At 41.4% G+C, this 12711-nt stretch overlaps 1 protein-coding gene across 4 annotated transcripts in view; it reads left to right on the top strand.

The window, feature by feature from the left end:
* SKI (SKI proto-oncogene) overlaps positions 1-11943 on the top strand; it is a 139804-nt gene extending 127861 nt beyond the window's left edge. For all 4 annotated transcript variants that reach the window (XM_019541285.1, XM_019541282.1, XM_019541283.1 and 1 more), the window contains exons 6-7: positions 2394-2624; positions 7009-11943. In XM_019541285.1, coding sequence (XP_019396830.1) covers positions 2394-2624; positions 7009-7197 — 420 coding nt within the window. In that variant the 3' untranslated portion in view covers positions 7198-11943. The remainder of the gene's footprint in view (positions 1-2393; positions 2625-7008) is intronic.
* The last annotated feature ends 768 nt before the right edge of the window (positions 11944-12711 follow it).

The raw sequence follows: 12711 nt of genomic DNA, 5'->3' as shown, positions 1-12711 counted from the left end.
GGTCTTCCCACGATGGCAGTACCATTCCCAGGAGTTCTGATTCGAAACACAACTTGGAGGCCAGGTTATGCAGGAGAAGGTTTTTTATGTTTTGAGACCCACCGCCCATTCCTGCTTAAGAACCCGAATCCACCCCCACCCTTTTTCTTGTTCTTTTATTAAAACCAAAATCAGATTTTTTGTGGCACTGGGAAGCTTTCCCAGACTTTCAGAGCAAAAAAATCTCACTGAAGGATTGTCTTATTTATGGCACTGTAAACTATGTAAAATCCCTCTGCTGTCCAGCCCAGGCAGGTATCACCAGGGCATAGAGACACTTAGCAAGTGAGCCAAGATGTGGTGAGAAGCTGAATGCTCCAGTCTGTATTGAGCTTCCTCCACATTTTGCACGTGCCAAGCCCTACAGGATGAGTGAACACAACCTGCTGTTCATCGGTGGAAAGCCTTTCCCTTCCTTATTTGTGCAGGCCCCTTATGCAAGGTGATTAGATACCAATGGCAGCAGGTGGCATAGTGACAGTGGCTGCAGAGAGAGGCAAGGGGAGCGTTTCATTCTCCTCGTCAAGCAGTGTATTTGGAGCGTTAGTTAATAATGCATTGCACTCCACGGACCAGGAACCTACTTTGTTACAATAAGGGATAGTTATATTTAGCAGACAGCCAGGAGTAGATGAAACAGATGCTTGGCCAAAAGTGGGTAAGGGTTTTCCTGTTAGCCAGCAGACACCAGGGTTTGGGGGATGGGCTTCAGGTAGGCGTGTGATCTGCTTGCACTAAAGCTTTGCATGGTTAGAAAACAGTATTAAACCTAGGTGCTCTTGCCAGTTTCCCAACAGAAGGAATGCAAGTGAGAGAGAGATACTACTAAATGCCTGATAGTATGTTTTGAACCAAAGCCTGCTAGATTCATGGCACTGGGTGCAGTTCTGCAGGCTACTGCCTTACACTGACATACTGTCTCAGTTGTAGCATGTGGTCCAGAGGGAAGGCAGGTCCAGCTGTTTTATTTAACTCAAGCTGCTCACTCAGTTTGGTACCTTGGGGACAGCCCCTTGGTTTCCTTATATTTCAGTGAAGCCAGTTATGCACTGAATAAGAAGTTCACATCAAGAGTTGAGCTTTATGGAATTAATCAAGCAAGACTGCGATGTACACAGAGAGGATGATGTCTGGCCATCAGTTTCCATTTTGGCAGCTGTGGTTTTCCAATTCCACATACACAGAAAGTACTTACATACCCCCAGTGCTGAGGTTGAGCTAACAATGGCCTGGCTGGGAAGCGAGAGTGTCAAAGGAGTGAATTTCCCATGACCTGACAGCAGAGTGTTACTTAACAGAAGCCTGTTACTGGTAGGGTTTGACTCTGGCAGAGAGGAAATGCTGCTGCTGCTGCTGCTGCTGGAAAAAAAAGTTCTATCACAGTTCATTCAATTTAACCCTTTGAAAAACCCAGTCACTGAGCAAGCCGTGACTTCTAAACAGAAGCACAAGGAATAGGTGCGCAGGCGTACATGTCTCTTGCTCCCACCCCACATTGTTTGTTGCCTCGCTCTGTGTGTTTCCATGCCACTATTAATTTGATTTAATGGCTCTTACTTGGGTGTGAGTTTTCATGCTAAGGATTTGGATGGCAGCAGAGGGATAGTTTTTAGAGGGCAGCACAGTCTGGACAGAGCTTAGCTTTTAGAAAAGGGGTTTCCTAAATGTAGTGGGGCGTTCTTTTGGCTCGTTGTCAGGAGCCCCAGGGCTGCACACAAACACAGATAATAAAGCAGAACTGCTTAGCATGCAGAAGAAAAACTCACTCATTTTTGGTCTTCTCAGTAGATAAATCAAAACTATTTGTTGATTTCATTAGTAAATTAGCAACACTTTCTTGACCAGCTCTGATTTTCATAAAGGACCATCCGGACAGCACCTGTCTCGAGTTCATGCTGTCTCAGTTTAGTGCCCATAGTTAATGGACAGCCGTTAGCATTGGTTCATTTGACTTCTGTTCTGAAATGTTTTGGCCAGTGTAGTGCATGTTGTTAAACTGCTGGTACCTCCACTGCTAGCTTCTGTTCAAACTTGGACACTGTCCTCTTTTGCATGACTGTAGATGCAAAGTTTGGATGCGGCCTGGCTGGCTTTTTAAAAGCCCAGAGTGTGTGGTGCGTCACCTCAGGATTTTGGCTTGTTCCAGCAGATGGAACTTTTGCAAATTCAAACCCAGGGTCAGATTTCAGGCTCAGGCTCAGGCTCAGGCTTTCCTACCAGTAAAACGTTCCTGTGGCGTTTGAGTCTGGGATTCCGGTTTGGATCCATCTCTCTATCACTTTCCCTTCCTTGCTGTACTCTTGTATGAGCCTGTCTTGGTCTCATTAGTCTCTGTACCTGCTTGTACTTTCCAGGAGCTGGAGTTTCTGCGTGTGGCAAAGAAGGAGAAGCTGAGAGAAGCGACAGAAGCAAAGCGCAACTTGAGGAAAGAGATTGAACGCCTCAGAGCTGAGAATGAGAAAAAAATGAAAGAAGCCAACGAGTCGCGGATACGGCTAAAGCGGGAACTAGAGCAAGCCCGCCAGATCCGGGTTTGTGACAAGGGATGCGAAGCAGGCAGGCTGCGGGCCAAGTACTCTGCCCAGGTAAGATCAGACCTCACAGCTGATGGATGAGCAACTTGTCTCTTTTCCAGTTTCTAAGACTAATTGCAGTAGTACCCATCCTCAGGCTAAATGCCTGTTTAGTGCAAGAGAGACTCTTGACTTACCTATAAAAATAGGTTTCAGCTATATAAGTATCTGGGCCACAGAGTACCCCCATGAAGCGAGGAAGAGTTGTCGCTCCCATTTTCAAGATGGGGGAGAAAAAAGCACAGAGGGACTGAGTGCCTTGCAATCTAACAGGAAAGCTAGTACAGCAAAACAAACTCTAAGCTCCAGCCCAGGACCTGCAGCAGAACGCCATCCTTCTTACCAGGCATGAGCCCCTGTAACACATACAACCAAGCACAGACGGGTCTTGGTGCTAGTAATCCGCGTCAGCTGAAATGCACATTGTAAAGAGGGCCAACTCATCAGTTAGCATCATTTCAGTCCCACTACAGCTCTGTAGGCCACATGCCATCCGTGTGCATGGTAGTGGATTTCACCCAGTATGAATATTAGGCAAAGTCACTTTCCCTAATCGGATTTCCTTGAAGATTAAATTAGATCTAAAGGAACTGCAGATTCAGTTGGAAAGGAGGAGCTAAGGCCCAAGCATGGGCAGACTGTTGCACTGGAAAGGCATTGGATCTATATGTGCCTTAGAACAATAAGAAAACAAGCCCCTCTAAGAAAATGAAAACACTTGAGAAGTAATTCCTGCAGAAGTCCTGGGAGGGTGGGACTGTTTGTCTGCCAGCGTCTCATATCTGTACGCCTATAAATTGACTGCCAACACCCTCACCCTGCCCCATCCTCACCAGATGCTCTTCTAATGAAATGCTAAAAGCTTCCCAAGCCAAGTGGAGCAAGAGTTCAGTCTGTGTTCCCTTAAGCCACCATGTTGTGTCTTGGTGTTGTAGGGCACGTGGAAGGCAAGGCCATTCACTGCTCCAAGTCCCCTGAAATGAGCCTGCAGAACAGGCCGAGCTGAGAGCTCAAATGGCACCTGCCTGGATTTGTGTGACAAACTAGTATGTGGCCCTCCCCTGCCCTCCTCCCAATACAACAACCCAGTTACTCCAAAACTACCTCCGCGTAAAAGAACAAGGCTCCATATCCCTCATTAACCCCCTCACAGCTTTATCCCCCTCCACAGGGCCCCCAAGCAGCGCACCTTCACAGAGCTAATTCCTTCCCTTGCCTCATTTGCCCTCCTCTAGCTTTTACTCTGACCTGCTCCCTCCTTCATCTCCCAGTGTCTCCCACTGCCCTCAGTGGTCATCATGCCAAGTCTGGTTGAAAAGTGGCAAATTTAAATTTTCTGGTCACGGGGAGACAGGGCAGATTCACTGTGAGCAAGCCTGCCTCCTTCCTGCTAGAGTGCATCCCTTATTAACTCCCTTTCCAAAGTCAGAAGGCAGCCAGTGATCTTGGTTAAATTTAGGCCCGTACAGAGAAGAGACGTGCAACTTATCAACTACCAGACAGCTAGGTTGTCTATTGACACAGGGGCCTCCTAAAATCAGGCCACTCTAATTCCTATTCCAGTATGCGAGCTGGATCCCCTCTATCAGGACATACTGGTTCCCCAAATTTCTCTCACACGCCCTGTACTGATCTGAACTTATATTAAAGAGGTCCCTTCAGACCACACCTAACAGCTTAGTTATTAAATGTGTGGTGTTAAATTCAGTGTGTGTGTGTGTGTGTGTGTGTGTCCTCCATGTGAAGCTGGATTGCTGGTCATGCCCCCAGAAACTAAACTGCCAGCCTTTGAAGAGTTACTTTAGAAAAAGAAAAAGCAACAACCCCTGAAACTCCCCTAACCCATGCTCTCAATTACGGGAAGGGGAGTGGTTCACTTATACTGCTCTGAGACATGTCTAACCAGGAGACCAGAAGCAGGAAATGATGCGGGCTTCCTCCCTAGCATCACAGGATGTCTCACTGATAAGAAGTGTCCAGACTAAACAGAAGTAGACTGAGAACTGTTGCACAGGGCGTTACCTGCAGTTGACTTCCACTTTAGCAAAGAAACAAAGCAACAGCCAGTGCAGACAAATAAGCTCTTCCCTTACCAGCTTGAACCTTGCAGATCTGCAGGTGTGTTCCTCCCCTGTTTTGACCTGACTTAATGTTATGACATCCACATTTTCTTCCCCATTGGTAGTGGGCCTTTTCTTTTTTTAAGATAAGGTTAGCAGCAAGGTTCACAAGATTCCAAAATGTCGGGAGCCCTCAGGTGGAGTTTCCGAAAGTGCCTGGGGAGTTTGAGATCAACAAATTAGCCCCACTTAGGAACAACCCAGGTATCTTGCAAATTGTAACTCTGTCCTTTGACATTAACTCTTAGCTGCCAAACCTGCACAGGAAGTTTGTGTGTATCTGCATATTCTTGGTTTACTGTTTTTAAATAAACCACAGTTCTATTGCCAGGTTTGGTCTTGAGAGACATAGCATCAAAACAAGCATGAGAAAAGATCAGACTATAAACGCAAGGCTGGATTTTTCAATAGAAGCCCAAGATTGTTAGGCACCTAACTCCTATTGAAGGTCATTTCAAATTGAGTCTTACATATTCTTATCCCAGTGCTAAGGACCAAATTCAGACCTGGTGTTCAAAGATACACTTCGTTTTGGCCCCAGAAAGCTATTCTTTTGTCTCTGTCAAGTGCTGATGCTGCCAGCCTTGTATTATACTTGCCCCTTAACATTTTACAAGCCAGTGCAGGCCCCTTTTCCTTCCACTTGCTGGCTGTGGAGTCAGACAGATAGAACAAAGGAATGAGTGTGCAAAGTCCTGGGTTCCTCCTGGAGCCCAAGGGAGAGCTGAGGATGTTCACATGACCTTTCCAGGAATGCAGACAGCGTCCTTCAGCAAGTGCTTGCTTTCTGAAACTACTGTACATTGCTCCATGTTCCCATTGCAGAATAACCAGCAAGCCCTGGATCCTGGATTTTGAATAGAGCCCCTCCACTTCTATTAGGTCTTAACTGGTTGTGTCAGGTTCCTAGGGCTGTTTGGATCCACTCCTGCCCCTAGAAGCCTAGCTGTCTTTTCAGCATCAGTCTGCAGTCCAGCCATCAATTGTAATTCTCCCTCCATTCAAAAAAACCAAATTTGAATAGCTGCCAGTTCAGCTTTCAGTCTTGTTCAGTACTTCTCATGCCTGCATCCTCTTACTTCTCTCTTCCTCCCTTCCCATCCCCCCAGAGTGCTTAACTGGGATAGGCTTCCTACCCTCACAGCCCCTTGCTCTAAACGTAGAAGGTGTTTGGATTCCTGCATGCAAGAAGAGATCACAGTTGTCTTTGTTGTGGGCTGGGACACAGCTGTGACTGTCTAAAAGGCCCAGCTGGCCAGTAAGAATGCATCTTTGGACAATCACACTAATAAGTCTTCTAAAATTCATGGAAATGAATCACTTCAGCTTGGGGGAATAATTTACCCAGCCATTACAAAATGGAATTGCTACCTACCTGAAAGTTTAATGACACAAGAGCTGCCTTAGCTGGGACTTCAGTTAAGTACCTAAAGACTGTGATTCATATCAGACCACTGGCCCATCACACTGTAGTATTCAGTCTCCAGCAGCATCTAATATTGAAATGCTGTGAAAAAGAACAGCGCCCATTAATCTGCTTGGCCAGTTGTTTGCCTATACTGGGGAAAAAATACCTTCTTTACCTGACCAATGATCCTTAATCCCTCAGGAAGTTACAGTCAGTCCTTGGACTTACGACACAATAGTTCCTGAAAACTATGTCTTAAGTTGAAATGTAACCTAGAACCAATTTTCTCATAAGAAACAATGTTATAGATGGGGGATTGGTTCCTGAACCAAGGCCTGATACCCTATTTTCACCAAAAATACCTCAGAATTTTGAACTCGATCAATTACAGATGAGTAATATAGCTAGATTGTAAATTGCAATCATATTTATTTGGAAGAACTTCTTTGAGGTGACTTTGCTGGACTTTTTGGTTGGACTTCTTGAAATGTTCTTGGTTGGAGTCTTCTCGGGAGTCTTGGCTGCAGGTTTTTCTGGAGTCTCGGCTGCTTTCTTAAAGAAAGTGTCCAAGGACGTTTGGACAGATGTTCTCCAGAGAGAGGAGCAATGCAGCGAACTTGTTCGCTGGTGTGGCGTGGCATCCGACCAAGAGTTGTAAAGTCGAAACTGACGTCAGAATGTTGAAACAGGGCGTCAATTTATAAACGTTGTAAGTGCAAAACATTGTAAGTCGAGGACTGCCTGTACTTTATTCCTTCTTCTGTTTGTATAAACTACTTGCATAGTTATCAGGCCCCAGATTATCTCGTACTTGTTTGAATCCACAGTCACAGTACTACAATCTTGTTTCTTATGTGCTTTGCTCTAGATCGAGGACCTACAAGTTAAGCTTCAGCATGCAGAGGCTGATAGGGAGCAGCTGCGAGCTGACCTGCTGCATGAGAGAGAGGCTCGGGAACACTTGGAAAAAGTGGTCAAGGAACTTCAGGAACAGCTGTGGCCTAAATCAAGCAATCAACCCAGCAGTGAAAACACAACAAACAACATTGAGAACTAAGAAAACACCACATTGTCTAATACACATACAGAATGACGTATATGCACAGTAAGGGAGGATGCGTGGGGTGTGCGTGTAAGTGCATGTGTGAGTAGGTGTGCGCATCTCTGCACACATCCATAAATATGGACTTTATTAGTTGGAGGGCAAATGTTACTCTTTACAACAGAAGCACTGAATTACACCTCTTTTTCAATCCATATAGCACAACATCTTACTGTGCCTAAAACACACAAAGTGTTTATAAACTAAAACTTTTGAGTCCACAGCAAATTTTCTACTGGCAGACTTCAAGCAAGCAGCATCATCCAACTTAAATCAGAGTAAGAGGAAAGCAAGCATGGCAGTGCTTTTTTATGTTGCCCTTCTGCTTGCTGGAACACTTAAAAAAAACAAACAAACTTTTGTTATAAGCTATTTAAAATTATTACATCATACAGACTTGGTATTAAAACTATTAATGAGATTTTTGTAACGAACCTTTAAAAGCAAAACAAAACCCCCTTGATGCACAATTTTTAAATGACTTGTTACAGGCTTTGGGATTCTTAATGTAGAAGCCCTCTGGTGATGTTGCCATTTCATCAGCAATTTTCCACCCGTTTAGGAAGCCATCACCGTTTTAACCCTGTCACGTGGTCGTATGAGAATTTCAGAGTGCTTTTCAAAGTTGATTTTTTTTCTTAGTAAAAAGGATCTTCATTTTCCTGTGCTAAACCCAGGAAGAAAGGAAGATGGAGGGGTGGGGAATGTGTGTGTAGGGGGGTGGGGGGGAGGTGTATGCTAGAGAGATATGAAACCCAGCCTTATTGACTTCAGTGTTTTGTAAATGATGCCATAATTTTAAAGACGTCTGTTGTTAACTGCTGTGCTCAAAAGACTTGCTTCATCCAAGAGCACCTCTGTTCTAGGAAGAGAATGGCAGGAAGAAAGGAAGAAAGTGAATGAACTGTCAGGTTGGTTGAAAGAATAAGCAAAAAAAAGACATGTATTTTGAAGTCATTCTGAAATCTTTACTTCAGCTTCCAGTTTTCTGAAGAACTCATCTTTATTACACCATCTTTCATAAATTCAGTATTTATCTACTTATTCAGAATCATCTGTCAGAATTACTGTGCCCGAGGAAAGTGCAACATTATACTTATCAGATACAAGAAAATTAACTCTTGCTGCTGTGAATAAGGCTACATCTTATTTAAAAAACAAACAACAGAAATTACTTTAATTTTGGGATCCAAGCCGCAGCCCAGGAATAAAAATGCAGCATGCCATCATTTTGTCTTATTTTGAAAGGAACTGCACTTTGTCAAAATCTTCCTCTGCGTTTTATTCTGTGGTTATGAAGTTTACAAGTTGATCTAGATTGTTCCACGCTTTAAAGACATAAAAAACAGCTGCCTGATTCTCCACAGCCTGCCACTTCATGTCACTGTTTACACCCGTGCAAAGTGAGTACAAAGCAGGTGTCAAATGCTACTAAATGAGAATTCCTCACCAAGTACACTAGTTGCTGCATTTTACACCTGTTTTACATGGCTGTACATCTCAGGTGGTGGAAAGCAGTAGTAACTGGGGCCCCAAATGCACTTATCAAATATATTCAATGCTTTACTGAACAAGGGAAATGGTTTAGCACAGAAAAACCTCACTTCTCATTGTACAGCCAAGCTTAAAGGCATAAGGTGAAAATTGGACCTGGGGCTGATGACGTGCCTTCCAGCTTATTTTTCCTTTTAGCATCTTGTACAGGAAATGCTGACACTTACTTAACTTAAAAAGAACCCTGTACATCATTGTACGCAGAAGTTATTCTCTATAATGAAGCATATTTCTGGTAATCTATATTTGCTTTTGGACATTTACGCAAACTATGTAAGCCTGAAAATTATTTCCCAGTAGACAAAAAGCGGCTGCCAATCCTAAAATTATAGTATTTACTTACAGTACATTAGAGAAATAAAAGATTTTTTTTAAACAAGAGCTGTTTGCTTGAATCCATTATAATAACCATTATAACTGTGAGCATTAAACAGGAAGTAAAGTTCATATATATGTTTTAGGTACAAAAAGAAGGTATATGAAAGAATTTGAATTACCAGGACAATGTACAACTATGGGGAGCAAAAAAATATTGTTATACCAAGTAAATTATGTGAAATTAAAAACTGTCCATTTCTACGGGGCTTTGCCCTTGTATGTTTTGGGATGCTGGGAGATCCAGTTAACGTGCACATCTCCTCTTCTAAAGTGCAATGCAAAAGGAACAGTGATTATTATGTTTATGCAGGTTTCTTAATGTGGGAACTTTTGATGGGGTTTTTTTTGTTGGTTTTTTTTTTTTTTTTTTTTTTTGTGCTTCTCTGTATGTTTTTTTCTGCAATTATTAAAAGAAATCATATGCATGGAATTAAAACCTGCCATACGTATATTCATTAATGGGCATTATTACTGTCTTATGTAAAGGATTTATTTTGATATGCAGTATGCATAAACATGTTCTCAGCCTTATGATTTCCAAAACTATATTTTTCAGTTATTTCTTCAAGGGAAACTAAATAATTTTAGCTTTAGCATTGCATGTTTAGAAGGTCTCTCTTATGCAGTGCTCCATCGCAATGTCAAGAAATTACACATAGAACACACCTTTGTCTTTTTTCTTTTTTACTATGCTGACTTCTTTGAATTATTTTTGGCCAATCTCTGAATGAGTCTTTCCTTACTGTTTAACAAAAAAACCCCAAACTGCAGTATGTTGAAACCTGTACCTGTCTGATCCAGGAAATCAGCTCCTCTTACCTTTACCGTATCATCTAGTTTTATCCTTGTACTTCTGCAACATATATTTTATTCACTGACACAACTTCTTTGTGGATAAAATCTTTGTTTCTTAAAATGGAATGAGCTTTGCCTTTTTTTAGGGAAAGAAAAAATAAGATAGTGAATGGCTTTATCAAGAAGCAGCATCAAGTCATGTCACTTCCCCCTGAACTGGGACAAGATTTGCATGGAAGAGAATTCACTACTGAAACTGCACACACTTATGTTTGCAAAGTTCTGATTCTTCATTTGATATGCATTATGATATACTCGTTGAGTATAGCCTCTAGCTCTGAACTTAACCATGTTTCAAGGTAGTGCCAAGTGCTAAATAGTTTTAATTTAAGAGAAAATGATCTCCTGCAAAGGCATTTTGAATTAGGGTTTAAAATTAGCGACAAAGAAATGAAATTTAAAGAAGGATGCCAAACCATGAGAACAAACTATCTACACCAGCAACTGATAGGAGAATTTTGGATGTTGGGATTTGATTTTCAATCATTTTATGTCTTTCCAAAACGCATGTTTCATTGCGCAAACAGGAGTATCATGACATCTCAGGAGAGCATGCCAGGTTGTTTTTTTTTTAGGTCAGAATTCCTGGGTAGGAATTATAAATTAACAAATCTGACAAAGGGGATATCTGAATATGTTCACAACCATACAACTAACAATGCTGGAAACACTTTCTGAAGAAGCTTCTGTAATGGTCCCTCCACGCGAGGGAGTTCTGTGTGTAATTTCTATGTGTGCGCCATTGCATTGCACTGAAACAGTTACATTAGCCCTTTGAGATGGAATCACTCTTACCTGTTCCTGGGCCACTGCTGCATTCCATTTGCACCCAGGTCTGCAGGGGGTGTAGAAATCGCAACACTGCATCCTCTCTCATTGCATCTGCTGTTTAGTTTCCTTTAAGAATTTAAGAAGGGAGAAGAGGTGTTTTATATAGGCTGTTGACTCTCCCTGTACTTAAAAGTATATTAGCTAGATAATTGTATATTCAGTTTAATTACTCACTGTTTCTTATTGAAAGAAGATTTAACGAAGGGAAAAAAAACCAACAGCAATAACATTCATATCTATGGAGCAGCTAACTAGTATACATAATATTCTGCTTTTGAAACAGAACTAGCCAATGTAAAAAAAAAAAAAAAAAAAGTAAATTCAACATGTAAATACTTTTTTTCATTTTACACTGTTGTATTATAAGTGTATATGGTGTTTACTTTTTCAAAACTTTCTTACCTGGTAGTTGTCTTGTTTTATGAGTTGTGTTTTTAACTAAGAAAAACCTTTGCCGTCTGTTAGGAAAAAGCAAAACAAAAACACAAAAAAATTTTTTGCAAGTTAAAATGTGGGTTAACTTTTCTCCATCATTTGCATTTTATTTGTCCTTATTTGCATTGTAAAATATTTTATTATAAAAAAGGTTGATTTTTTTCCCCCATCAGTCCATATGTTTAGAGGGAAGTTTTGTTTGTTGGGATTTTTTTTAGCAAAAGAATTCACAAAAATGACATTTTTTCAATTGAGGAAAAAAATCTCTACATTTATAATAGCCAATAGCATTTCAGCACATTTTTGTTATCCTGGTCTCTCCTATGCTGCTGCTAATTACAATATTATGACTTACTCTACTCTCCTAGAACTATTTTTATGTAAGTAATGTATGCTTTCTTGTTTATAAATGCCTGATTTAAAAAAAATAAGAAAAAAGCTTGGCATATTTATCTATTTCGCTGTGTACCTTGATAGTCCTTTTACACCCCCTTTTCCACATCCCTGACCCCTGAAACAGATAATATTGTAAAATAAAGGACTTTATGAGATTATGTATGAAAATAGCTATGCTTATATACCACAGTGACTGAATGTACAGTGTATAGACGCATTACCTAAAATAAAATTGTTTGTCCAGAAAAAATAGATATGCACATCCTTTCCATTTCTCAGTATTTGAAATTGTGGCCTCAGCATTTGAGACTAGCTAACTTAAGAAGTTTTAAAGGGGGCCTGGATTTCAGCACATGCTGAATAGGCTTACAAACACATGCAGAATAGATAGATTAGGAACTATTTGGGCTAGGACAACTTTTCTTTAGAAAACAACAGAGAAATACTAGCAGAGAACCTGCACGAGATCTGAATCTATATAACACTTGAGTTCTTCCTCCCTGTGTAGGCCTCTCTGTTTCTATTATGATCACAACAAATGCTCCAGTCAGAATGAGGGCCCCGGCACACTCGGCGCTGTGAAATGCATAAAAAGACGGTCCTTGTCCTGAAGAGCTTACGCATGGGGATATTTACTTAGGTGACTGTTCTTCTCACTCTGCCATGTGAATAATCCTTGGTTTGGACTGAGCCAAAGTAATGATAACAAAAAAAATCCATTGATTTAAATAGGAACCAGATATATATTCAGAAACAGTAAATTTCTCCAAAGTAATCAATTGGACTCAGGACAGGTGTGACAATCTACGATGAAAACCAAGAGAAAGGATAAGTCATCTTTTGGCCAGGACAATATAGGAAGGGAAAGGCCAGGAGACGAAGCACTTGAAAGAGTTGAGACAAGTCTGAGAGGCATAATGGGGTCAGGGAATATGTTCAGTGAAAGAACTAGGATGAAGTAAGAGAAGCTGCTGATTAGCAAAAAGGAATGCTTAAAATGCAGACTTTCCTACCAAACCT

The sequence above is a fragment of the Crocodylus porosus genome, unplaced genomic scaffold (genome assembly GCF_001723895.1).
Source record: "Crocodylus porosus isolate Cpor-Errol unplaced genomic scaffold, CroPor_comp1, whole genome shotgun sequence".
NCBI classification, from domain to species: Eukaryota; Metazoa; Chordata; order Crocodylia; family Crocodylidae; genus Crocodylus; species Crocodylus porosus.
This window is presented reverse-complemented; position numbering and strand designations above follow the sequence as displayed.